The following is a 26,182-nucleotide window of genomic DNA, read 5'->3' as shown; positions in this document are numbered from 1 at the left end:
CATCAGATTGCAGCTTCCCCAGACACAAACAAAATCCTGTGACATGTCAGCTTTGCTATGGAAACAACCTGGTGTTATACAGAATATTCATTAGATGGGTGAGTGCTATTAGAGCTACAAAACTGTACTCCAAATACATTTCTGCTGTTAATAGCATACTGATATACACATTTACATAAGATTATGTCTTCCTTCTAATTATTTCCTAAGCCGGACTTCAACTATGAAATCAATCAGACTCAGAGGGAGGGTTTTTTGTTTGTTTAAAAATTTGTCAGGCCTATGACCTGTGAAGGCAAATTTTGTTTGGCCTGTGAAGCACTGGCAATTTTACTTTAAAGAAAACTTTCTGCTCACAGACTGCAAACAAACAGCAGAATTGATGTCTGAACTCCAAACATGCCCCGAAACAATCTTTCTTTTTCTACTGAAACAGTTTTGCCTGTCGGACTGCTGGTTTCAGCCTTATTGAGCAAGCTCAGGTACAGCAAAATCTTGGGTATTTTTTCTTTTGTAAAATATAGGCCTGAGAAAATGATGGCGATCCCAGGTCTCTCCCATCTGCTAATTTTGCATTACTGACTTCTGGAATGACTTGGGTAATGCACGGCCCACAAAACCAGAGGTGAGCCTAGGGCAGGTTTAAGGGGCAGACCAGCAGTGAAACCTGTCAGATAACCTCTGGACAAGTCTCTGGCACCTTGGCAACTGTTGGAGTTTCAGTCAAATCATGAAACGCTTCTTTTCAACTCAGAAATCGGGCTAGCAGGCACGCTAGGTATGTCACTTCTTCACTCATTTGCAGACTCTGCTGTAAGATGAAGGCGCCTTCAGACTGATGAAGTCAGACAATTTAGAAGATGAACAAAATCCAAGAGCATTCTGACATCTCCAAATGGTCCAGACATCTCCAAATTTTCCTCACCATTGCAGTGAGCAGCTCTGTGAACGGGGGACGAGCGCAGACCAGCTTCCCGTGGCAAGCGCGGGACTCTGTGCACGCCCAAGATGCAAACGCTAACTGAAGCTCCTCCGGCACTGCGACGTCATACCTTCTCCCACCCCTGTCAATGCCCAGGAAGCTGCTGCTCGCACCGATGCCTTCTCCTCCCTGCACTTTCTCATTTTAGGAAGCTTTGCGTTTTCAATTCCTCTTTCTCCTAGGTTTTATTTTTGGCTCCCCCAATATATTTGGAGGAGGTAACGACTTTGCTTCTTTGGAAGTTAAGCAGTACATCTCAGGACCCTACACAGCAAGGCAGCACAGAGCTGACATCCTCATGACCATTGCCTTCCACCAGCTTCTCTATCAATATGAATTTCATAAGGTTTTTTGTAAGCTTTGTAATCAAAAATTCTCTGGCTGGCTTTCCCTCTCGCCTACCTACTTGGTATCTCTAATGTAAAAAAGATTTTCACGTTATCTGAGAGCATGAGCACAGATTTTCAGAGAAGTATGGAATCAAGTGTAATTGAATTAATCCTTCTTTCTCCTTCATGTGTCAGTCATTAAAAAAAAAAAAACCCCAAACCCCAACAAACAAAAACCCCATCTATTTCAGTCATTAGACTTGTATTAATACTAAAGCATGCCAGCAGGATTTAGCAGGGAAACACCGACCAACACAGAGAAAATGGGTGTGGTACTACCGAAACCCCAAGCTGACACGTGGTTTCTGTGCAAGTGAAATAAATTTATCACTTGGTGAGGCAGAAAGAGTTACATCAAACATGGAGCACAATCAGTCACTTACAAAAATGCAGGATTATCATATTCCCACAAGTATTTACCGTAAGTACACATGCAAAATGTTCAAAAATGTAACTTTAAAAAGAGTTGGGTTTTTTCCCCTCTAATGATAGTTAACTAATAGAAGTAAAACAATGCTAGAATTAAACTGATCTAAATTTAATAAGTCTTTACTTTAACCCTAAGAATATATGCGATATTTGACAGAGAATTATAGAAATGACAGTGTATTGCCATCTTGAGGCTTCCTAGCAGAACTGCATGTCCAGAACAAAATACGTGTATTTGTTACCAGGCACAACAGTAATTTAGCCAGATGTGCCAAAGCCATTATAATAACACACCGTATTAACACCATACGATTTCTCTTTACTTTTATGTCAGGGCCTCTGTAGTTCCTTTACTGGACTGGATACACTTTTAAAGAGGGAAAGCCCTTAACAGTAAAACTAAAATAAATAAATACATTTTAAAAATGTTATTTAGCATCTTAGATCCTGTCAGAAAGAGAATCAAGAATATTCATCACATTCTTACACGAAAAATCTGCCATTAAAGTTTAATAAGTAATACAGATTTCCCAGATCCTTTGAAATTACTACTCAAGTTCAGTTCAGCATCAAAGACTGATTCAGTTTAAGAAACAAGTTTCATTAAAAGATTACCCCTAATTACAGCATGTAATATAATGAAAATATAGGTACACAGTTACACATATTGCGTGTGTTAATACAGATATGGTTATAACATAGGAACGTTCATACAGAAAATGGCATGCTTTCCAGACATAAGACATTTTGGTGCAGGTTTAAAGGGGTAAGAAACACCAAACTACATCCAAAGGTAGTAGCTATGTAAACTGTCCTTGCAAGAACCCACCTTTAAACAAATCTCAGTATCGCAAATCTATGCAATGCTCTGGCACACTACTCAAAACCTACAAATGTCCAATATATAACCACTCTAAATGTTTGTGGTTGTTTTTTTTTTGTTTGGGGGTTTTTTGTTTTGTTTTACATTAACATCTACTTCAGAAAAGATCACTTGGAAAACATGTGTCAGTTGATATTCCCACCCCGAAATAGCCTGAAAGATGCTCTGTTGAATTTACAGTCACATGGGAAGCGCCAAGTTGAAACTGTGAGAGGTATATATATGATTTGATTGGTAAATATGCTTTTAATAGAGGTCAGAGACATCTGATTTTCTTGTTTGTGAAACCAATGCCATCTATGAGGCTACTTACAAAGGGCTACTGGTTTACTAAAACTGTTTTTCTTCTCTATTCTAAACAAACTGGCCTGTACTCAAAGCACACAAATAGCCATTTCAAGGCTGTTGTTTTTACACCCACGGCGAAGTATATTTTCCCGAGCTACCCAAAAGTCTTTTAAGCAAACAAGAAAAAGCCTCGCTGAAAGTTACCTGCTTGGTTTGGAGGCTGCCAGCCCGAGTACTTGGCAGCACCCGGGGCTCCCGTTGGCTTGAGGGCTGCAGCAGATGTGGTGCTGGCGGGAGCAGGTCTCGCGTCGGCGTTTTCTTGGCGGGCGGGCATGCTCCTCACTGAGGCGGCCGTAAAAGCAGCGGGCTGGGTAGCCTCCAGGGAATCACTGCACAGAAACGAGGGAGGAAAAAGGAAAATGCATTTCTTGCTAGAACAAGAGCATCTGTGAAACAGAGATGCGGAGCGGCATCCCTGCACCCTGGTGCAACAGGGCAGCAGCCACTACTCTGTCGTCACCGCTGCTGGGGTGATCACCCCAGGACAATGCTGTGGAAGGTGTATTTTCAAGCTGGTTTTTTAAGAGCTGGACACTTGAGTACTTTCTGCCAAGAGCCAATACAGACAACTATAATCCCGTCACAATTTCCATTTAAAATAATTAAAATGTTGGCATGATACAGGTTAAAGCTTACTGTAAATTTGGTACACTCCTAGATTTTTACAATACTTTTTTTTTTTGGAGAGTAGACAAATACTCATATAGTCAGATTATACTTGTAGATCTTAATAAAAATCATTAATCTAAAAGTGACTTAATTATACACGATTTTCCTCCATAGGCTGCTGCTCCCCCAAACGATTAAGTATTTTAAAAGAGCTGTAAGTTTCTTTAGTCATTAAACAATACGCACAATATTTTATATTGCTTCTTTACATCTGCTTTTATATTTTAACAGTTAGAAGAACTCTTTTAGCTATTTAAAAACACACATGATGAAAACTGCACTTAATCACAATTCGCATAGAGTGTAAGTAGCCACTAATTACATTGCCAGCAAGAAAATTTTTCATTTCTCATTTCCTGAGGCTGTTCAGGAATGAGCAAGTTATCGTAACAAAATTTTTATGCAGTGTAACAGTATTTGTATAATGGATATTTGCCTTTGGGAAGCAGAAAACAAATATTTTCATTAAAAAAATCTTCAAAGTAGAGGAGTAATTGCTAATGAAGGTCATTTGCAAACTAAGAGGAACAGAAAAACAGGAAATAAACTGAACAACATTGTGAAATACAGCCCAAACAATCCCAAACACACATTTTGTGCGATCTGGAAACATATCAGTTAACACATTAGAAGCCTTGTGTTCTTTCCTCTATTGAAGAAAAACGAATTTACAGCACATGTGCATGATGCATATTTCACCAGGGTCATTCACAGAATTATAGATTGTGCCAAGTTCGTAAAGTAAAAATCCTTGAGCTATTTTTACTTTACAAGTATTGCACACACACAATATCGCCATATCCATATGACGTGCAAGAACTTGAACAAATCATGACGCAAAAAAGCAAGTTCATAACCTTGATTGTTTTTGTCTCTAGATTTACAGGGTTAATAATTGATGCATTTAGAATCTTCTTCTGGGTAAGGGATTAAAAAAAAGATTCCAAGTTTAGAGAATATATCTGAATGCTCAGTTTAATGAGTAACAGCCATTGCATTTGTAGGCTTTTGATAACAGCGGTAGCTGTGCCGAGCCGACACTCTGATGGATTTGCTATATGCAGCGTGCACAAGCCCAGTGAAGCACAAAGTGAGACCTGGAATTCTGTTACGTTCAAATGTTAAAAGATATTTAAAGACATTTGTATAGCGCAAATGGAGGCATTTAAGGTACACGTTAGACTCCTTAAAGGCTTAGGATACAAGATTTTGAGAGGGCGGAGATATACTGAATAAAAGCGCTGTTGCAGACTGGAAGAAAAAGGGTAGGAAGACAATTCTCTGACATTAAGCAGCAGGCTCAGCAGTTGAAAACGAGGTAGTTTAGGACTGTTTCCAGTATGAAAAAAGTGCGTGCCTGCAACATCAGTGTCACAGAAATCTCGTTCTATACTGCTGAGTACACTTGACACCTAACCCATCAAACCCCCTCCAGGCCAGAGCCCCATTACAACTTTAAAAACTCCTCAAAATACTGTTGGTCCTAGAAAATGAAAGTTTCCTCCTCCATCCAAAAGACTCATCACCACTTGTCAAATCACTTCTCAAGTCTAGCACCTCTTTACCTCCTTTGTCTGGAACACATAAATCACATAAATCATCTGTCATAAAGAAGAAAATCCTGCTGAGCCAACAGCCGTCTTTACATAGAAGAGGCTACTTCACAAGCAAAAATGGATGCAAGACAAGCAAAAAGGGTATTCTTCAGGCAAAAGGAGGATAGAAAAATGCAAAAATGGCTGAGGTGTACTCCTGGCAAACTGCAGCTGCACTAGGTATAGGTGAGAAAGTACACCGACGCTAGCCACAAGGCCAGTTGTAATGCCAATTTGTCCTTCTACCATTGCCATTTTCACGGTTTAATGCTGAGGCTTGCACACGACATGGCATCGGCTAGTTCCTGAAGCAACAAATCACTGGAGACACTTAGGCTTTCATTTAGAAAACGAAAAGACTTGAAAGGTGAATCCAAATGACCCCAAACTAAAAGGCAATGACAAACCCAGCTGGAAAACCACCTGTGGTTTTTGACAACCTCTGGTGGTTTATGTGCCAGGAGCCTACCCTGGAGAGAAGCCTCCCAAGGTGCGCTGGTTTTGGCTGGGATAGAGTTAATTTTCTTCACAGTAGCTAGGTAAGGGGCTGTGTTTTGGATTTGTGCTGGAAACAGAGTTGATAACGCAGGGATGTTTTAGTTGTTGCTGAGCAGTGCTTACACAGAGCCAAGGCCTTTGCTGCTTCTCACCCCACCACACAAGGGAAAAGCTCGAAGCTGTCACTCTGACAGAGGTGTTGGCCTCAAGGCAAAGCTTCTGACAGGTCATGGACACCCTTTTGTACTTCGCTCCTGGTTCTTTCAAGCAAGAGTTGAATAAACTCAAGCTGGCACTACAGCCTGTTAATTTAACAGTCGGGCTGCTGCTGCAGCTTGGCAAGTCCCTCCAGTGCGATATTGCCCACCTACTGCAAGGAAATACTGCACGCACCGGTTTTCCTGAATTACAGCCTCTAATCACACAGCTGCCTGGGAGCGTACGTGCGGCATTCTCCGTAGAGAGAAAGATAGACCCATCTTCATCTCGCTTTCAAAGAAGTGCTGCACCCCTTTTAAGTACTAAACTTCTTCAAATTCATACTTCAGAATTAATTCCTCAACATTTTACTTTATGTTCTTCTACACTGAGAAACACTCAAACGCCAATTATTTTTAGCCATCTTTATAAATATAGCTATGTATCTTTTCAGAAGCGCGCTTACCTTCTACAAAGTGGCTGTATAATACCATTAGCCCTACTAGCATTTTGTAGCTCACTAGGATACTGTACAATGACAACCCAAGATTCATTACCTAGAAAATACATGGTTTGAACAGACAAAAACATATACAGAAATTCAAGAAAATGAACAGGTTATGGACAAGAGCTCCCATCTGCTTTTCAGTGCTGTCACTAGAAAACTGAAGGAGGAATGATAAAACTCACGTATTTACCAAGTTCCGCAGGAGTAGCTTTCTCAGACTTCCCAGATGACACTCAGAGGTCAGGTTCAGGTCAAGCACATTTCAAAGTCAAAACGCTCGTACTGTTATTAATGACAAGCCTACCTTCTAACTCTTGCTTTAAATTTTAACTCTGTTTCATAACTCTTAAATGATTCCTCTTCCACCTGAGGAATACTTACAGCAAAACCTGTAAGTTTTCCATGATGAAAACTAATGCAACCAAGAGTGACTAGACAATGTTACTTGCAAGATGTGAATGTCAAGCTTTGGGCAAGGGGTTTCAACACCGTAAGAATGAAGGAACAGCAGAACGTGAGCCTGACTGACTCAGAGCCTCATGTCCTGAAAACCCACGATGCCTTTAATAAGTTACAGGAAGATTAATCAAAATAATCCTGGAAGTGGGTTGCAATGGAAACAGATTGCAAAAACAGTCCAAGAAAAAAGTCGAGCAAAGAAGCAAGCCGAAGATACCTCTCTAACTTTGACATATGCTAACTCGTACACGAAATACTCTCCTGAATTTCCATGGAGAACAACTCCTCCTGCACAGTGGAGCCCTATTCTATCAGAGTAAGGACACATATGGAAGAGAGAACTTTCTGGCAGGCCAGTCTGAGACCTGGGGACACACACAGGGCTCCCGTGACAGTGCAAACTTTATCCAGAGCTCACCACAGGCTCCTCAGACTTACCTCCTGATCAACAAAAGCACTGAGGAAATGGGCAAAATGGACTAAAAGCAAGTAATAATTCCTCTGCTATTCCTCATCTTCCTCCCCAAAGAGCAAACACTGTATTACACCCTGTATTTTGGTGGGAGGACATGGAGAAAAAGACATTTGCCAGATGACTATCCCATCACTGAACCTGGTACCGAGAGCTTCTTGTATGCTACAGAGGGGCGATGGGTAAGAAACCTGCAGCAGGTGGAAGCGGGTCCAAGTCACACGTGAAATGAGCATCAGGTTTTTTTTGGAGACCATTACGGGATATTTGCATCCATACCACACCTCCTTCCTTCCCAAAATCAGGTGCACCAAAACAAGGCTGAACAACATTTCAGAGGCATTTTAAGAATTTTGCACTGGAAAATCCTTCTGAATGTAATCAGAGGTTTTGACGCCCCTGCCTCTTTCCCCAAAATCCAGAAGAAAAAAACATGATCTGGGGCTATGGATGCCTAAACCTCCCTCCATCCTTCCATAGGAACTCCTATTTAATGCTGCCTACAATTTCTTCACACACACTTGAGCGAAGATAAATATGTGTCATGTTATTAGACAAAGGAGAAGCTATGGTCCTAACTGAAAATGAAATCCAGTTTGTCACTGAGTAACTTCTAGCACCACTAAAATGGTAACAAGGGCCAAGTGTCTCAGACTTTCCCAAGCAGGTTCAAGAGGTCTGGGTGGACTTTTTCCTCGTGCAAGCCCAAGATACCAGGTTATCCATCTGTAAACATCATCACTTGAGAGCCCTGAGCTCAGTCTGGTCCATCAGTATTTTCCTAATAGTTCTCTGGATTATAAATGATATTTTAAATCCCACTTGCTGTCCAGAATGACTGTGTGAGTCAGGAACAAGTCCCCTGTGGTCTAAGGAAGCTTGCTGACAGGAGAGGTCACGTAATATCTAAGAGATATATCTAAGAGATAGCCTGTAAATGCTTTCTTCTTCAGATGGCCAGGAATTCTGTGAGGTTATTTTGCCTTAAGAACACTAAATCTTTTAAAGAAAAAAACAAGACAAACAAAAGAATAGATGTGACCAAATCACTCTTCTTGGTTTCTGGCACAACCAAGTGGAATATGATAGCCTTGATTCTGCTTTACGGCTTCTAAAACCAAGAGAGTTTAACAAAATAGTAAGACTTCCCCCTTGCATTACACACTGCTGCCTGCTGGCTGCTCGTTAACCCCAAGCAGGCATTGAGCACGCTGCAGAAACCTGAATAAATGGCTTATAAAATATACACATAGTGCTTGATATAGCACTGAAGGGGAAAAAAGAAATTTTTAATACGAACTTTTAAAAACATTTATATTAAAGAAACTTCGCAACTTCAAAGCAAGGAAAGAGCAATTTGTCCACCCTAAGACCAAGTAAACTGTTACGCAGGTGCTTCTCCAAAGCTTTACAACAAGGTATTAGCACAGCTGAGATAAAACTTGAATCTCAGATCTCAATTTCTTGTTTTAAGCTGTGTTGTTTAAGTCATACACATCACATGATGTATTTTGACCAGTATCAAAATGCACGTTAGCTGAAGACATATATAGGAGACTAGAAAGAGCCAGGTATGAGAACGATGACAAAACCCCATGAACAGTGGAAACACACATGCCTTTTTGCAAGGGCTTTCTGGTGTAACAATAGAGAAACAAAAGACAAGAAATACTGAGTGCTGACCCTGTTGCCACCCCTACTGTAAACCCATGGTCTCAGTCAGCTTTTTAAACTGGTGTTTATGATTTTTGTTAACCTAGCTGTGTTCCAATAACTTGCAAGAAATAAGAAAGAGCAGAAAAAGTCGCGTGGGTGGAGGTATTTCCATATCAAGTTACAGTGAGGGAGTATGTTACCCTTCCATAAGCAGTGCTCTACACAGAAACAACTCAAAACATTTTTCAGAATAAGTATTCTCTCAGAGTTAACACCAGTGTTTATCTCACAGGGTCAGACTATCCTCCTTTCAAGCAACTGTACGTGGCATAGTGTCAGGCAGATAAAGCAAAAGCCACGTCAATGCCCATTCTTGCTAGCATCTCCCAAAACTTCACAGTGTTTTCACCATGTGATTTAATTTTAGGGCAGAGCTCCAATTCTTGGAACTGCAAGATATTAAATACATCACTTCCTTTGATGCACATACGTAGTTTGTTAAAAAACACAAACTCTTATAAACTTAAGACTATCTGTTGCCACCAGGGTGAACAGTGAGCTTAGTGAAAGACTGCATGGCTGTCATACCAAAAAAAAAAGTCCATTTCTAAGGAGTCAGGGGAAGAAAATGTGTGGATGTTCAGCACTACTTCAGGCCAGTTAGTAACAGATACTAAGTGAGAAAAAGGTCAAGCTATTGGCAGCTACCCAGTACAGTTTAAGACAGCCAGCTTTTTGGAACAGTGAAAAGGATAAAAGGGAAGTATTTCTGAAGCTACCCTACTGCAGAACAAAATCAAATCTCTACTTTTGTTATACCTACAACTTTGAGTTTTCCCCCAGAGATAATGGCAACAAGTCTAAGCTACCTTGGTAAAATAGTTTCATTACATTTTCATGAAAGTGATACAAGATAGACCCAGAAAACACAAACCCTGAAGTTGTTTAAGCTTGTTTACTTGGCTTTTTTGGCTGAGCCAGCTGTTTTTTGAACAAGTTATTCTACTACACAATGTCATATACTCATCTCTTCAGTTATGGGACATGAGATTTCAACTCTCCCTCCTTATCGACTATTGCGTTGCGGTCTGAAGCGAGGTGCCACTTAAAATAACTTTTCAGCATTACATTTGTGCACATATTACAGTACGTCATTAGATGGACAGCGGTGCAAAGACATTTTAATACCTAGCTTCTCACACTCACTGGATACATTTCTCTCAAATTTCTTATATCTTTTTTCTTACATAATTGATTCATTTTGCTTGATTTTTGGTGAATTTAAATGAGAATATGTACTTACTGACTGTAAATTGTAAGCACAATTTATCTTCTTTTATCTCCTTTACCTACATGTTTCTCAAGCCATACAATAAAGCTCCTTTACTGCCTAGGAGGCAGCACAAAGCTTCCTTTCTATGGCTCCATCTACTGACAACCCCTTCCTCCTTACCAGCACTGGCAGCTCAGGATGGTAGCAAGGAAAACAGAAAACATTACCCTGATATGTTGTACAGTATCTTCAGATCAACACCAGTTATTTTGGGGAAAATCCTTCAAAAATGCAGTTTATGCATAATGTTCTCAGACTACTGGTACCACTACCTCAAGTTAGAAATAACATTTTTAAACCCCTATTAATCTATGGATGTTTATTTCAAGCCGTTCAACCTGGACTTGGATACATCCAATACCGATAAGATCTTCTGGGCAGGCTTGCATGGTCTCTGTAGTCCCAGTATACCTCCTGGCTCCCTGGCACATCTCTATCCATCTCGGCCGGTTGGAAGAGCAAAACAGAGAAAAAGCTCCAAAACTGCACTTTACCTATGGCAGGAGGCAAGAAGTTCTCCATTGCTTGCTGCCTTCCCCAACAACAGACATGCTGCCTTCCCCAACAACAGACATGCTGCCTTCCCCAACAGACAGCAACCAAACAGAGCCAGTTTGGGAACCTCAATTTTCTAGCAGAAATAAGTGTTTACATCTCCAAAAATAAACCTTCAAAACCAGGCGAGTTTCTCCCCATATGGTGAAGCAAACAATAGATAAAGTTATTTTCAGAGGCAGGAAGGAGAATATTTCCATTCTTATAACAACCTACCTTCATGTGCAGCCTATGCCATGAACGATGCACGTTAGTGAGTGAAGCAAAAAACAAAAGGGAAACGAGGAAATTCATTTTCACCACCACTATTGGCTCTACCGAAGTATCAGCAAACACATACCACTAAAGAATAAATTCTAGCTGGCAGCTGGACTTTACTCGTAATGCACAGGTATCAGAACTCCTGGAGAGATTTTTCCCTTTGGATGCGTACATAAAAAAAGATTTCCTAATACGGATCATTCAGTGGCAAAAAGAAAATTAGCAGGTAAGGTTGTGTTATATCACTATAATTCTGTTAATATTATTTCTTTTTTTTAAAGCAGATATGCCACAACGTTAGAAATTTTGATACAACTTAAGATTGTTTGTGTCTAACAACTACCATTTCCCCCTCTCCAAGGTTAGGGCTACTTCAGCCTTTTCTAGTGACTGAGGTCACCTTGGAAGCCATGAAATGGGAGGGAAAGAACTAATACTTCTTATTCAACAAAAGTTTCTACATTAAGTGGATCTCAGCTCTACTTATAATTGGGCCTTATCTCTAGAAGGGTTTTACTCTTGTAAAAACGCAAATAAGTACATGAAAACCCACAAATTATTTCTTCCTTAGCACAACTTAATACATACTGTCCTGTAAAATAACCAAATAGATTTCTGCCTTTGAGACTGAAGTCAATGACATAGAAGCAGCTTTCCATGGAAGCGAGAGTTAACGTAGCTGCGGTCAGGACGTGAGAACAGTAAGTCCTGTGCACTGAACAGAATCGGCTCTGGAACAAAGGGCCTAGACAGCAAATAATTTTTAAAATAGTTACTTGCTGTACCGCATGCAGTTATTTGATTTTAAACATGAAAAGTGAGCTTTGAAAAATAGCAGCTCTTTGTTCCCGGAGCAGCCTCGCAGCCTAACATGCCGCTTACTTGCTCAAGCAACTGTTGCAAATAATTCACCTGGATAGAGGTTTAAAGCCAGAATATCTTGTTTCTTCTCCAGTTCCTCCGAGTGACAGTGCCTCGCTCGGGGGTTCGTGACACAACACAAACAGCACCGCGCGCCTCAGATGGGCACCCGATGCCAGTGCAGAAACCTTTGCTCAGCAGGGTGCACTTGCACTAACGCCATCAGCAGGACCAGCGTGCAGATTAGTTCTGCAGAGGTGAAACCAGTAGGGTTTAGGGTTGGTGACCTCGTGCCAAAGACCACAACAAGCAGACTGCTTCAAGCGTGCAGGCAGCAGAAACAGGCTTTGAAGGAGAAGCCAGTTTCTCGTGAGTCCTAAGTGCCAACCATGCACCGCACTCAGACAATACCTCTTGCTCTTTTGCAACTCCAGAGCACTTGTGGACTTCCTGGAGGGCCTGATGGCCGGCAGAGGAGGCTTAGTGACAGGCGTGATGAGCAGGGCATCCAAGAGAGAGCGGTAGACACTAGGTTCGGAGAGTCTAGCAAGCGTTTAAAAAGACCATGTAAACAAAGTAGGTGACCAACCAAAGTTCAAGTTGGCTGGGACCACTAAAAACCCCAAAACCCTTTTGAAAAGCCTGTAACTTCTGTAGCAGAATGGAGAAATTGAACCTAAAATAACAGATGTAGAAATTATGTCTAAATAAGCAGTCCCCAGAGTGGAGGTGGCACACCACAGGGGGTGGACAAGACAACCCATTGGGGGTGTGAGAAGAATTTTTTTTATTATTTTTACCATTAATAAAGTAAAATAGAAAATATTCTGAAAATAGTGTTTATTTCACCCTTAACTTCTGGGTTTGTGCATGTTTTATAATGTACATGACATCCTACTAGACTAGAGCATTTATATAATTTAGAAATACATAAATATACACATATTGCATGCTCCAAAAAATTTTACTGATATGAATGCATGATCAAAAAACTTGAGACCATTGGTCTAAGTAAGCCTTTATAAAATGCAATGCAGTAAAGATTTAGATGGAACTCAGAGTTATTGTCTTCGAGCATCCAAAAGTTACTCAAAGACAGATTATTCTTTGCCATCCATGTAACAATTGTTATTTACAGTTAGTTTACTGACTGAACCGTAAAACACATATCATGAGGATCAGAAAGGTAGAATTGCTCGCCAAGGCTCAGAGCAGCAGTCTGGAGCTAAGCTAAAAACAGGGCATGGGAGCCTTGGACATATTCTAACAACTTGCCCACCACACTATTGTGAAAAAGCTGATTTTGTAACCGTGCCAGGGACTGATTATTCTTGTGTGAGCTTGAACTTTCTTAAACCAAGCTATAAAAGGTTCCTTTTAAAGTTGATATCTACCTGGCCCGGACAGCAATGGCAGCAGACACGGCAGCAGCAGCCATGCTCTTGATTTTTGATCTCTGCTTGAAAGGAGAAAGAACGGGAAGAGGAGTGGGTCCAACCTTGGGCAGACTTCCCAAAGGATTTTCCAGCAGCACTTTCCTAGCACGGAAGCTTTGAGCCAACAGAGGGGAAAACAGAGAAAGCAGGAAAGATTGACAGAGACACAGTACAATACCAGACCGCATTAACCACTGGAAAGTTATTGTAGGTTCTCAGCTCCCAGAGACATCGGGCAACATATTAGCCACTGGAATACTAATGTAGAAACCAGCAATTTTAATTTCACCCACAAATGAAACTTTTCCCTCATCAAGTCAGCATTCAGTATCTATCAGACTTCAAATTCCCCATCCCAGACTCTGCCTCGCACCCCTGGGTCATTCCCACTGAACTCCAGGACACTCCACGTGGATCCATCTAAGTCTCCGTGGTGCTGACAGAAAGAGCCCTGAAGATCATTCAGCTTCTCCTCTTTTTCATAATAAATAATAAACATGGAAAACTTTGGAATATTTGCTGGTATAAGTTCAGCAGGTCTTTTTTTAGCCACCTTTACAAAATTCAGCGTAATCCTCACCCCCTTTTCATTTTCCCTACTTATTATCTGGGTTGGAAGGAATGTGAACAGGCAAAAAAAAAAAAAAGGTGAAAAAACAGACTGGCTCCAAAATAATTTCTACACTGGTGAATCTGTAACTCACGCTCTTATTTTAAAATGTCAAGGTTATCCACAGAATTGCTGTGTATTTTTTTAAATCATTTCAGAAATCAACAAAAAACACTCCAAACACTTACACAACTATACTTTATATCACTTCTCAGATTTAAATGCAAACACACTGCCTGAAAACCTTGCTTACACCTAGCTAACAGTCTACTGTAGATATACCTTAAAAGATTTACCTTGTATGACTTACAGATGACTTAGACTGACAGCTTGAGATTTTACTGAAAGAATTTGTTTCACAAGTAGGCAGAGATGCTTCATGCCTGCCCAAAAGCAGCAAGAGAAGAGTCATTAATCAAACACTTATTATGCCAACTAAAGCTCAGGAGGAGTTCATTTAAGGATTTTAAGGATCTTACCCATTTAAAAAAAACAAAACCAAAACACCAAAACAGGTATGGTTTAATATCCCGGAGTGCTAATTGCTGAGGGAAGCACTTTCTTTCCCTATTGGTAAACACTATACTCTGGACGTCCTGCCACTACACAAGTTAATGCTTGCATTCTTCTCCAAAAACTTCACGGTACTGGACAATTCAAAAAAATACGCATTTTATAGCAAAAGTGACTAACCCTTGAAAGCCAGGTGAATGAAATGGGGAATTTCAAAGCGTCATACATTATGCACACTCTGCCGTACCTCTCCCCAAAAACCTTCTTCCAAACTTTGACACTATATATTCACCCCACGTCACCAGTTTTTGACAAAGTCACCTTCCAACCGAATCTCCTACCTGTGAACGGTTTCCCTGTCTCCATCTAAAGGCCACCTTAATTTTTGAATTATTCTTCTAACTTTTGTCTAAAAGCTACTTGAATTTCTAATTGCTATGCAAATTTCCAGAGCAGCGTGAGGGTCAGGAGACACCTGTAAGCTGCTCTATCATGACAGCATCATCATTTAAAAAAAAAAAATAATAAAAATTAGATTAAATCATATGTAAAATTATAGTTTCTGATCATGCCTTTATAACAGAGCTGGCTCAGATATACCTGGCCCGAGCGGGAGGCAGCCCGGGGGCCGTTTCCACTGGTGGGGCTGCAGAAGGCGGCTGCACGGCTGGAGCGGTGGGCAAGGGGAGCTCAGAGGTCTGCGTGGCCACAGCGCATTTCGTGGGGAGTGGAGGTGCTTTATCAGCTGTCAAAAAGCTTGCTGCATCTGGAGCAGGCAACTCCACAGTTATTTTCCTAGTTGATGTTAATTTTACAAGTAATTATAACAAGAAAACATATGCAGAAGAAATCTCTCATTTGATTAAAAATACCAAACGGTAATGGACAACGCTTTCCAGCTGGCGTTCTTGCATCTTTTGTAAGAACAATTGAGTAGCATGTGAAGGTGGATTTTTTTTTCTTCCCTAGGAACCAAATACTCATCCCCTAGGAATCAGACCATGCTGAAACTGGTTCTTTGGGGCATTTTTACAGCTGAAGCTTGAGAGCTTAGAACCAGGCTTGTTTAACCACAAAACCAAACTATTTGGGTAGTGTAAAGCAGATACTCAAAAAATAGCACAACCAGTATATTAGAAACTCTACCTAGTGTAAGTAGATGACTCTTTAGATGCTGTGGCTACTTGGCTGCTGGTATTTAAAACCTGAACAATTGCAGGAGGGTGAGGTGCACACTTGGATAAGGCTTCCGACAGGTTCTCAAACGAAAGTTCTCTGAAGTAAAAGAAAGTAGAAGGACAAGTAGCATTCACCACAGGAAAGCAGTATTTTCCCCCCATAATTTACTACTTCTTGCTCATCATCAAACCAAGAAACCATAAAAGATCTGTCAGTTTTTGTTCAGTCAGTCAGAGATCTCGTCTCCCTAACCTGATGCTCATTTGCCAATTAAATGAGCAACTCCTGTCTTTGCAAATTCCTTTTTGCGTGACATCTACAATTGAGGGAAGTTGCTTCGGAAAATTGATGCAGAAACATCAAATCTGCCAAAAAGGAGATCTGGATGAGTTGAGAAGAGTACAGCAGCAGTTACAATTCACACCAAAAAAAAGGGTATGCAGGGACTATGCCCTTTCCTGGAATTGCCCTGAAGTTCTTCAAAACTTCATACAGCATCTTTGTAAGTCATAAAAAGGGCCCTGAAGAAGGTGAGGAGAAGGGGGATAAACCACACTGGGTATATGCTCCAAAGGGAGAGCAAGCAAAGAGAAAGCTGACTCCAAATCTTATTCATACATACTCGTTGTATTTCCATTTTTCAATTGCTTTGGCAGTAGCTAGAAAAGGAGTAAGAAATTACTGAGATTACAATTTCTGCAGAGAGTATTCTTGGCTGTCCCCTAATCAGAAGGTACTCAACAAAAATCAGGATTAATACCTACTATTTAATACTAACTCTCTATATTTATGACTATCAGGAATAATTCCATTAAAAGAAAAGATGAAAGTAGGTCTGTATGACTGTAAAAAGCATGTATATGAAAGAGAAGTCTAAAGACTTGCTGGCACTGGATTTGCCTTATGTTAGTTATGTATTTCTGAGAAAGTGCCAGATTCCGTGGTTTACACGGTCTAAAGTTGCCAGGATGACTATTTAAGATGACTTTTTGCAACTTTCTGAAAAGGTTGTAATTGCTCTTAAATATTTTACTGTTAAACTTATAGGAGGATATTGCATATATGAAATTGAGTAATAATACACTATAAATTGCAGTAGTTGGCTATATTACTATATGACTAGTTTAGGCTTTCAGTAAAGAACTAAAACTACAATAAAAAAGCATTATGCTTTATATTATGAAGTCTGCCTTATGAGCAGTGAACCTAACTTTAATCCAGTAATCAAATCCAGATCCTTCATACATTTCACAGCAAGCTCCTTCTCCTTCTTGGTGGTTCAGTAGTGGGTGGTACAAATCACAGAGCTTCAGCCAAGAAAAGACAGAGCCCATTAGGAAAATCAAGACCTATGCCAGTCATCAAAAAACAAATGTGGGGTTTTAGTGGCAAAAGCAAGTCTACTGACCTTTGGATGGCCCAAGTTTGCTTTACTATAAATCTGACATGGCGCGCACCAACTGCTCCATACACATTTCTGATAGCTGCCATTTCATAAAAAAAGGGGTGTTGGAGATCATCTTTGGGTGTATTTCCCACCCAAGAGAGTGTTATAAAAGCAGTGATATCTGCTCAGTAACAAAACATGAACACCAAATGTAGTTGCTACGCTAACGACCTCTCATTTCAGGACAGAATCAAGACTACATAGCTTTGTCAATTTATGTTCTCCTTCCCACACTCAATGCTAATCCTTCCTTCTACAGCTCTGCAGAAGCTGCTCAGATTTCCATCCTTCTTGAGCAGAAAATACTCATCTACTTTTTTGACTATTTGTATCAATACATAGGCTCTCATCCTGAACCACCATGAACGTAGCTGTCCTTTCTGATTTCCTGTGGCTCATTTTAAAGCTGCTCTCTCGCTAGGTTCGTTTTGCCAAATAACAAACTTGAAGCCATAGGCCTGGAGTAAGAGTAGATTTAAATTTCCTCTCCTGGACACAGATACAGAGCTAGGATTTAGAAAGAACTCCTTGGTTCTCAGAACACGGTAGTTGTAGCACTATCTGCAAGGCACCTGCAGCTCAGTAGGTGCAATCATACTAGAATTTCATTGACAGATGTGAAAATCAATTATTGAAGGAGTACTTTTCCTCCTGCCTTTTTCATCCCAGGTTTTCTGCTTACTTAAAAAAACCTCACCATGAGTATCACCATACACCTTTTGTGTGTATTTTTCATTTTTGGTCACTCAAAACTACGCACTCCATCTGCTTCCTGGGATTTAAGAGAATGGGCTTCTGAAACCATCACAACCAAATCTTTCCTGCATTGGCTCAAACTGAAGGCTGCCACAAAGGTACCAGCCTGCTGTCCAAGCTAACCTTTGTCATCACCACCATCCCCTCCTGACTAACCTCATGTTAGCTCATGAAGGTAGTCTCTTCCCCCAGACTGCCTGCAAAAGACAGTGCAACAAAACCAGAAGTATTTTGTGGTGAGGTTTTGCCTCTTCTCTTCTAGCTGGTTGAGACTATTGCTTTAAAGAGGAATCTGTCAATCCCAAATCTTAGTATTAGATATTCAAGTTGCAGAAAGCACACACAGGTATGGGCAATAGTATATTCCTGCATTCTTTTCACGAGGACAAGACCATGTCTAAGGGCCTGGCAGGACCAGGCACTGTTCATTCAATTCTCATTTTTAAGGGAGTGGCTTTGTTTCATGTTGTAACTTTGTGCTGGTGTAATGAACTCTAGCTCCCTGGAATTAAAAAACACTCCTGCACTATGGAACACAAACCATCAGCAAACATTACTGACCTTCAATAACAGCATCATAACCCTCCAAACTACCATCACTGTCTTATATCCAAAATTGCAGTCTCTGCCTAGCACCCATAGATGACCTTCAAAACATCACCAATCTGCCAAGATAAGTGCCAGTGAAGCTATCCAAGGCCAATGACAGGAAATTTGCCAGATAATCATCTAGTTTTCTTTGATTGCATCATAGCACCGCACATTTTTTTAAAAACTATTTTTATATTTTTAAAGGCGCTTTTCTGCATGTTGAAGAAAGCTGAATTCACATTTGAGATGTTGAGACCACCGAAAAGTTACTCCATCCAAGTGACAGGGTGGATGCCCACTGACAATGCACCGACACACACTAGATATTGTGGCTTATTTTAACTGGTATCCACAACACTGTTCATGAATCTGCTCGGCTTTATTTCATTTCTCTTCTCCTTCCCCCTCCTACCATTACCAGGAAAATCCTTAGTAATGGCAGAATAATAAAGTCTATTTTAGGTGAACAACAGACAACCCTCCCTCCCCCCAGACAGACAAATTCTAGGCTAGAACAGCATAGATAGATCATTAACTGAATCGAAACTCCCTCCAAATGATTTACCTCCCAGGAGTTGCTGTGGCAGTGTGTTCAGAGAGCCTGGGAGAGGGGACACTGCCAGGGGAGGACTCCGCTATTGGCAAAACAGCGGCTGCACGTTCTGGTCTAGCACCGTTTTCACTCCATTCACAGTAATAAAACCAAACGGAGACACACAGAGAAAGAGATTTTTAATCCACGTTGAAATGGTATGCTGAACAGGAGACACTGCGCATGAAAGTGTTAGTAAATTGAAGAAGAAAAAAAAAAGTGGAGTTTACAGCAAAATACAAATAGGGGGATAAAATGAGGCACAATACACTTCCTAAGTGTTACGCTTTTAGTGAAGGTTGAGAAGTGTCCCGCTGCTTATAAACTCAGAAAGCCAAGTAGTATTTTACATTTATTAAGATCGAACACATATATTTAGTATTACATTATGTGATGGAAAACTTTTAGGAAATACTGGAAAAGAAACAGACACAAGTGCTAGTGGGATTCACTCCTAAAGTTTTATACACTTTTGCTGCAACTTTTTAGTGTGTCAGTTTTTTGAAGGTTAGACTATATATTTCTCAATATTTTTTCCATATACTTTTTTTCAGTTGTGATAGGGAAAAAAAAAAAAATCTAGAAAGTGTTGTATTAAAGCCCTCTACTTGAAGAAAAGTACCTGCCAGACATCTCGCTGTGATATACAAAAATAAAAGTGAACTACAAGGTAGAGGGAAATCACAGCTCAAGTTATGAGCAGACTAAATTAACCACAAGAGTAGTCATTGCTACCTTTTTTTTTTTTAATATATATATATATTAACATGCAGAATTAAGTATCTTAATAAAGTAAGGGAGCCTTAAGTGATGAAAATTACTGAACAGACTTAGGAATGAGCAGGGAGCAGACATCACAGGTGGTAAAGGTGTGGATGGAAATTCTGGTATAGGTGGCATCTCCAGTGTCTGGGTAGCTAGGGAGTTTTTATTCAGATTAGTACAGCTCCTATTCCATTAGGTAGATCTGCAGGTACGATTTACAGATCATGGTGGGGGGGAGAATAAATACATGATTTATGACAGGTTGTTTCAGGACTGACCAAGAGTGGGACAAATATTTTCCAGTGGCTACGGATTAGCTAAACTACCAACCTGGAAAATCTAGACACATCTTCACTCAGGACAATGGACTGACTCTGGAACTTAAGACCAAAACCAAATCTGTACCTGGTTGCTCAAAAGGAGGTGGTTAAAAGTGAACATCTAAAACATACTTGGAAATAGGGCGCTCCAGAGTTAGAACTAATCAGTTACCAAAACACATAAATAAACTTCACATAAAGGCTAGACTTTGCCTTTCTAAGATTTAAGTAACTGGCTTAAGAGTTGCAATTTAAACATTTCAGTGAGGACTTTATTTCTTTCCAGCTGCTGAAAAGAAAAATCTATTTCATCCACACAAAAATCCCTAGTAGGTTACAGTTTAGGGATAAACAATAAGAAATCCACAGGGCATTTGTCTTGGGCAACACCTGAAAAGTTGAACATTATTAATCTGGAATATTTATCCATATTATTGATGGAAGAGAAGTTTCTATTCCATTGCTTGTCATATTCATCCTTTTAGGTGATCTATTCCATGTAAGCTTATTAGTTTATATCAAAACCCAATCAGAATATTTTTTCAAAAATCAGATGTATGCTGGCAATCATCTGATTGCGCTAGGAGATGTTATCCACATGCAAATGGAAAAGCAGTCCATTGTTTTGGAAGCAATAACAAAGTCCAAAATTTAACATGAACAAGTGTTGTGCAATGGGGATACTGGGCGAAGAGATGGCATCTTTAAAGCAGTAAGTGAAATTTATTTCACACATTCATAAGACATTTTTGAAACTAGTGATTTGTTACTATATTTATAGGAAATACTTTTGGCAGCCTTTCTTGAACTATTCTCATATCCTCAATGGATACTCTATGACTATCTATGTTTAATTTTCATCAAAACAGAGGCTTCTATACTTTGGATTATTTAGAGAGGCTTTTTTCCTCCATTTCTCGCTAAAGCAACTCACCCTTCAAAGGGATAAGAGCTGGTAAGATAGCTAAACATAACGGTAAGTTAAATACCAACGTGAAGATATTCTCATTACCTAGGGACATCGCCAAAATGTAAAAATATTTGAAGGTGAAACCATTCTGCCCTTCTGAAGAAAACTTTACAGAGAGTCTAAGTGATAACCTTTCACAGTTTTCATTGCACTAATGTCCTTTGAAACTCCCACCTTCCTTTCCATTCATGAAAAATTCTTTAAACCCAGCAACGCAATTTTAATACAGTACTTCGCATTCCTCCTTGAACAGCCAGTATTCTGTCAAATTATTATATTGTGGCGTATGTGCACTCAGTAACACGCTTGGGTTTAGTAACACAGTACTCACTACTGAATAACACATTGAGGGGGCAGGGGGAATCGAACTGATTGGCACTTCCATCAAAACAGTCTTTAGTGAAATTATTACAGTGAGTATTTTCCCCTACTGTCCCTACAGAGTTAACCCAAAAGGTGTGTAAGACGTGATACGCCTTGGTCCATCATTACCAGTGCAAATCTAATTGTACTTTATGCTGTGCATTGTTAGGCATCCACATTGGTGACTGTTAGTGTTAGATAACTTGGCTATTACCTGAAGTCTCCATTTTCTGTTTGGCTTTTCCTAAAGATAAAATGACAAATATTGTAAGCTACTGCTGTACTGTATGGCCGTATAAACCATCTGAAAAGGAAACAAGCTCGCAGTGCCTCCAAAGGTCTCCATTACTCTCAGTTTTCCAAGTTGTGCAATAAAAAAAAAAGCCAACACACCCCCCCCCACCCCGCCGCCCCAGACTGCAGAAGTGTTTGCAGTGGACATTGATCTGTTCATAGGACCAATTCCATCAGAAAAGTGTGTAGGTCAGCTGCACAAGCTATGAGCCAATTGCAACAGCTCACATTAAGCAATTAGCAAAGACTGGGCTTTTATATGTGCTTTACAGTTCACCTTTGAGCTTTGAAACTTCTGTGACTCAATAAATGTTACAAAAGCTGAGAGCGAGCTCTACTTAGGAGAATTCTTACTCCTGTAGCCCCCCACAAAGGTCCATCATTTTATCGATTTCCGCAAGCAAGTCTCATGTTGATTTTGACACCACAAACACACACTGCATTTTTAACGTCATCAGGAACTACTGATAACTCAGTAGTTTCTACTGAGTTGTATAACTCGGATTGTTTCTACTATGCAGCAGGGAGTTAATTGTTTCTCTTACTATAATCTGTGAAGGTGCAATGAAGTTACAGCTCCGTGCATGAGAAGACTATTCAAGGAGTCGAGAGACTCAGAAGAAAAACAGACAGAGCTAAGATAAAAGCAACTTTTATTAAAATACTCTTCAAGCTCCAGAAAGCATAAATTAATGAATGTGTAGCTACTATAATACATTATTTTACAGGAGAACCATAGGGCCATGAAGCTTTTATAAACACAAGAAAACCTATGAGTTTCACTCGGAAATAAATAAATACTACTGTCTTATCTTGTTCTTGTTAGAGGATGTGTGTTGAAGCTCTTACAGGTACACAGCAACATTCTGCTCAATTTTTTTTCTAACTTTTCCACAATATGAACATATTACTAGTTTAAGCAGCAGAATCTTTATAGTGAGCTTGCACTTTGATTTGCAACATCAGAAATATATTTTATTTTTTAATTGCTTAAAAGTAGTCTGTCTTCTTGCTCTACTTTGTAAAACATTTACAACCACTCTAAAATTGACCTACTGAAAAGTCTAGTGAAATCCAAGATAATTACCCTGGTAAGTACAAGAGTTTGAAATAAGTGCATACAGTCCCTCTTCATCTTCTTTCCTCAGCCCCAAAAATCAAACTAATACAACTTCTTATTCTTTTGTTCATAATTTTCTGCTTTCTAAAAACCTACAGTAACTCAAACTCAGCAATGCAAATGACTCCTTTAAGGCAAAAAGAGAGCTGCAACAGCCATCTCCTCCCCCGCACTGGGAGATTCAGTCACCCAAGTTGTTCTGTTTTAAATACGTATGTTTTATCAACTAGTGATTAGCACAAAAACATTTTCATCTCATTTTTTACACATCAGTAGGAAAGTGTTAGAAAAGTATAGAAAAGGCTAGAATTTCTCTCGCAGTAAGGCTAGTGAAAGGTTTTTTGTGGGTTTTTTGGTTTGTTTTTTTTTTTTTTTTTTTTTCAAAGCAGATGAAAAAGAAGGAAGGAAGGAAGTGTTTAAGTGTTTGCATTTTGCTTTTGCAACTTGGGTAAAATCACTGGACATTAAGAACACGTGCTGAGACTTCGTGGTGCCAGTCACGTAATTTTGTATATTTGGGGCTAAAGACGTGGATGGGAACCTTTTCCCTGTGGAAAGAAGCGATAGAAGAAAAAATAAGGAAGAGAAAGAGAGTTTGTCTTAAGCAGTTTCACAAGCGAGCATGCAATCTCCATGCACTATTCCTATCTGCACATCGCCTTCCTCTCTGTCAAAAACTTGGATCCGATGTTAGGCAAAGTCAGTAGAAAAACTGCCACCGACTGCAAGAACCGTTCGATTTAGCCGCTGCTTGCTCCCCCTTTTGAACAACGCTTATCCCACAGCAAGGAGACAGCTGACCCTTGTTCGCAGTCCAGAATGGTAATACCTTCCAGCTATGCCCTTCAATCTCATCCACACCCGCAAATCAAAAATGCCTGGTTAGATTTAGGGAAAGAAAAACACATCGACAAGCTGACCTCGCACAGAAAACCAAACCAGTCCAAGTTTATGGAATATCTCAAACTCCTGCACAAACATTAATACTGGACTGCACCAACAGATTTAAAAAGGTTGGTCTATGCAGAAAGAGATCTTGATTTTTACATGCTGAAGTAGAAGGCAAAAAAAGCAGCAACATTTTAAAAACACACCGATGTCACACAAACGCACCAAACGCTATCAGTTAAGAATTAAGACATGCAAAATATTAAAGTAATAAAAATGTAAAACATCAACTCACTTAGTCTTCTTTGCAGCTTCATGTTCTGGTTCTTTCACTATAAGAAAGCAGAAAAATTTTATTGTCTAAGGCGCTAAAGGCACCGTACCACTGCACCCTGAGATCCTCTCCTGTGCCGATACACTCGCCACAGCAGGAAATTACAACAAGGCTCATTAGGACTCATCGATTCCAAATATGCCCCAATGGAAATGGGGTATGTCTATAACCTTCAAGAGCCCCTTTGCCAGCAGGATTGCTGAAAGGTGGCTCTGCTGGTCTCTGCCCTCTCCTTTGGCCCACTCTCCACAGTGGCATTGAGAAAGGCGAGTTGAGAAGGAGAAGGTGAATGGAAGTTGGGAGGCACTTCTTTTGGACGAACATCCAGTGGGCTTATATTGGGTGATAATCCAAGAGTCTGTCTGCAGCCAGGCTGTGACCCATCAAGGTGCTAGAGGACTGCACATGAGATAATGTCAATTCCCAGCCCTGACTAAGTTTGACAAATCTAGTTGCAGACACTTTCTTGTAGTATTTGTTGACATGATGAATTCATCAGATGACATGTTAGTTGATGTTTAGGTCTCATATTCTGCCCTTACAAGGATTAATGAAGAGAATCCAAAGATAATGATCCATTAATGGACTAGCACAACGCAGGACCATAAAACAATCAGGTAACTGTCCAAGTTCAGAATATTTATCATACATTGACAATAATCCTTATTTGGGGAGATGTCATCGTTGGTTTCTAGAGTAATTCTGCCAGAGAATTGATAGCTGATTTAATCAAATCTGCCCCCGGAGAGGGGGTCCTGTTTCCTCACTGCCTTCTTTATTGTAGCACTGGCTGTGAAAAGCAGAAGAATGAAATAATCACCGCTACATTAGCTGCCTCAGTCTCAATATGACTGAGCTCAAATCTCCAGATGGCACTTCTGATGGCTTTTACACAACATTACAGATCTCAGCCAAAGAATTACAACTGCCAGCATAATATGAAATTGAAGTTTTATCATTAATTATATGACTGGGAATGACCTTCTCTGCATCATCTGTTCTAGTTCACAGAACATATCATCACAACACTATAGCACAAGCAGAGGATGGAAACATGCCCTGGGAATAAACTGAGGAGCTATGGATTTATGCTTCTGATTGGTTAAATCATTGCAGATCACATACCTTTGTATCACTGTCAAAGATTTTCTACATGCCTGCAAACACCTTAATCTTTCTGGAGCATTAAATTTGAACAGGAATGTCACCATGATAAAGGAGGGAAATGAAAAAACAAATAGATATTTGCCAATGTCTTTGGGAGTAGAAATGGAAATTTTAAGATTTATCTAGAATGCACTAATATTCAACTCAATCAGGAACGATGTCCAGTAATGTGTATGTCCTGAGCTATTTAGCAATTGCAGGAGTTTTACAAAAGTATTTTAAAAACATCTATCTGTCCACGGCCATTACTTTAATTTTCTTTACATCAAACTACTCACTATGATCAGTGCCAGTGATTTGGGCAAGGATGCGGAAAGAGCGGGACTGGGTGGTGCCTGTCCGGGGATGCCAGTCTTCAGTGTCTTCGATCAGTCGCTTCTTGCTGGCATCGCTGTGGGTGGGTGTGTGGTAAAACTCCGTATAGGTATCCACAATGTGCTTCCGCGGGGGGCTGTGTCAAGGAGAGGAGAGAGCAGTGAGCAAAAAGCTTCAGAGACCACCTGGGTTGGGGTAGCTACAAAGACACGGGCAGAACTGTGACTTTTCACCGCGTTTAAAGACAGCTTCTGTGTTTGGATGCAGATGTGCAGCAGTGAGTTCTATAGACACACCTGAACACAGCTCCAGTTCTCTGAACCAAACACAGGTTTATAATTATTCTAACTTGACTGAAACATTTTTCCTTATTTCACTGCTGGAACATTTGAAACAGTAAGAGACAGTATTATTGAGACATTCACA

The 26,182-nt window shown here is 40.1% G+C and overlaps 1 protein-coding gene across 17 annotated transcripts in view; it reads right to left on the bottom strand.

The window, feature by feature from the left end:
* The window catches only part of PDLIM5 (PDZ and LIM domain 5), a 126,999-nt gene that overhangs the window by 24,876 nt on the left and 75,941 nt on the right, over positions 1 to 26,182 (bottom strand). For 6 of the 17 annotated variants that reach the window (XM_054823306.1, XM_054823311.1, XM_054823312.1 and 3 more), the window contains 10 exons: positions 25,720 to 25,892; positions 24,236 to 24,272; positions 21,853 to 21,882; positions 19,194 to 19,310; positions 15,802 to 15,930; positions 15,256 to 15,450; positions 14,439 to 14,525; positions 13,491 to 13,646; positions 12,508 to 12,639; positions 3,176 to 3,360 (listed from right to left, as the gene is read on the bottom strand). In XM_054823306.1, the coding sequence (XP_054679281.1) occupies positions 3,176 to 3,360; positions 12,508 to 12,639; positions 13,491 to 13,646; positions 14,439 to 14,525; positions 15,256 to 15,450; positions 15,802 to 15,930; positions 19,194 to 19,310; positions 21,853 to 21,882; positions 24,236 to 24,272; positions 25,720 to 25,892 (1,241 nt within the window). Of the gene's footprint in view, positions 1 to 3,175; positions 3,361 to 12,507; positions 12,640 to 13,490; positions 13,647 to 14,438; positions 14,526 to 15,255; positions 15,451 to 15,801; positions 15,931 to 19,193; positions 19,311 to 21,852; positions 21,883 to 22,570; positions 23,601 to 24,235; positions 24,273 to 25,719; positions 25,893 to 26,182 lie in introns of those variants that run through there. The other 11 variants (XM_054823318.1, XM_054823323.1, XM_054823320.1 and 8 more) reach the window with 5 other exon arrangements.

The sequence above is a fragment of the Grus americana genome, chromosome 4, assembly GCF_028858705.1.
Source record: "Grus americana isolate bGruAme1 chromosome 4, bGruAme1.mat, whole genome shotgun sequence".
Lineage (NCBI taxonomy): Eukaryota > Metazoa > Chordata > Aves > Gruiformes > Gruidae > Grus > Grus americana.
The sequence above is the reverse complement of the archived record's forward strand: the minus strand, read 5'-3'. Positions and strand labels throughout refer to the sequence as shown.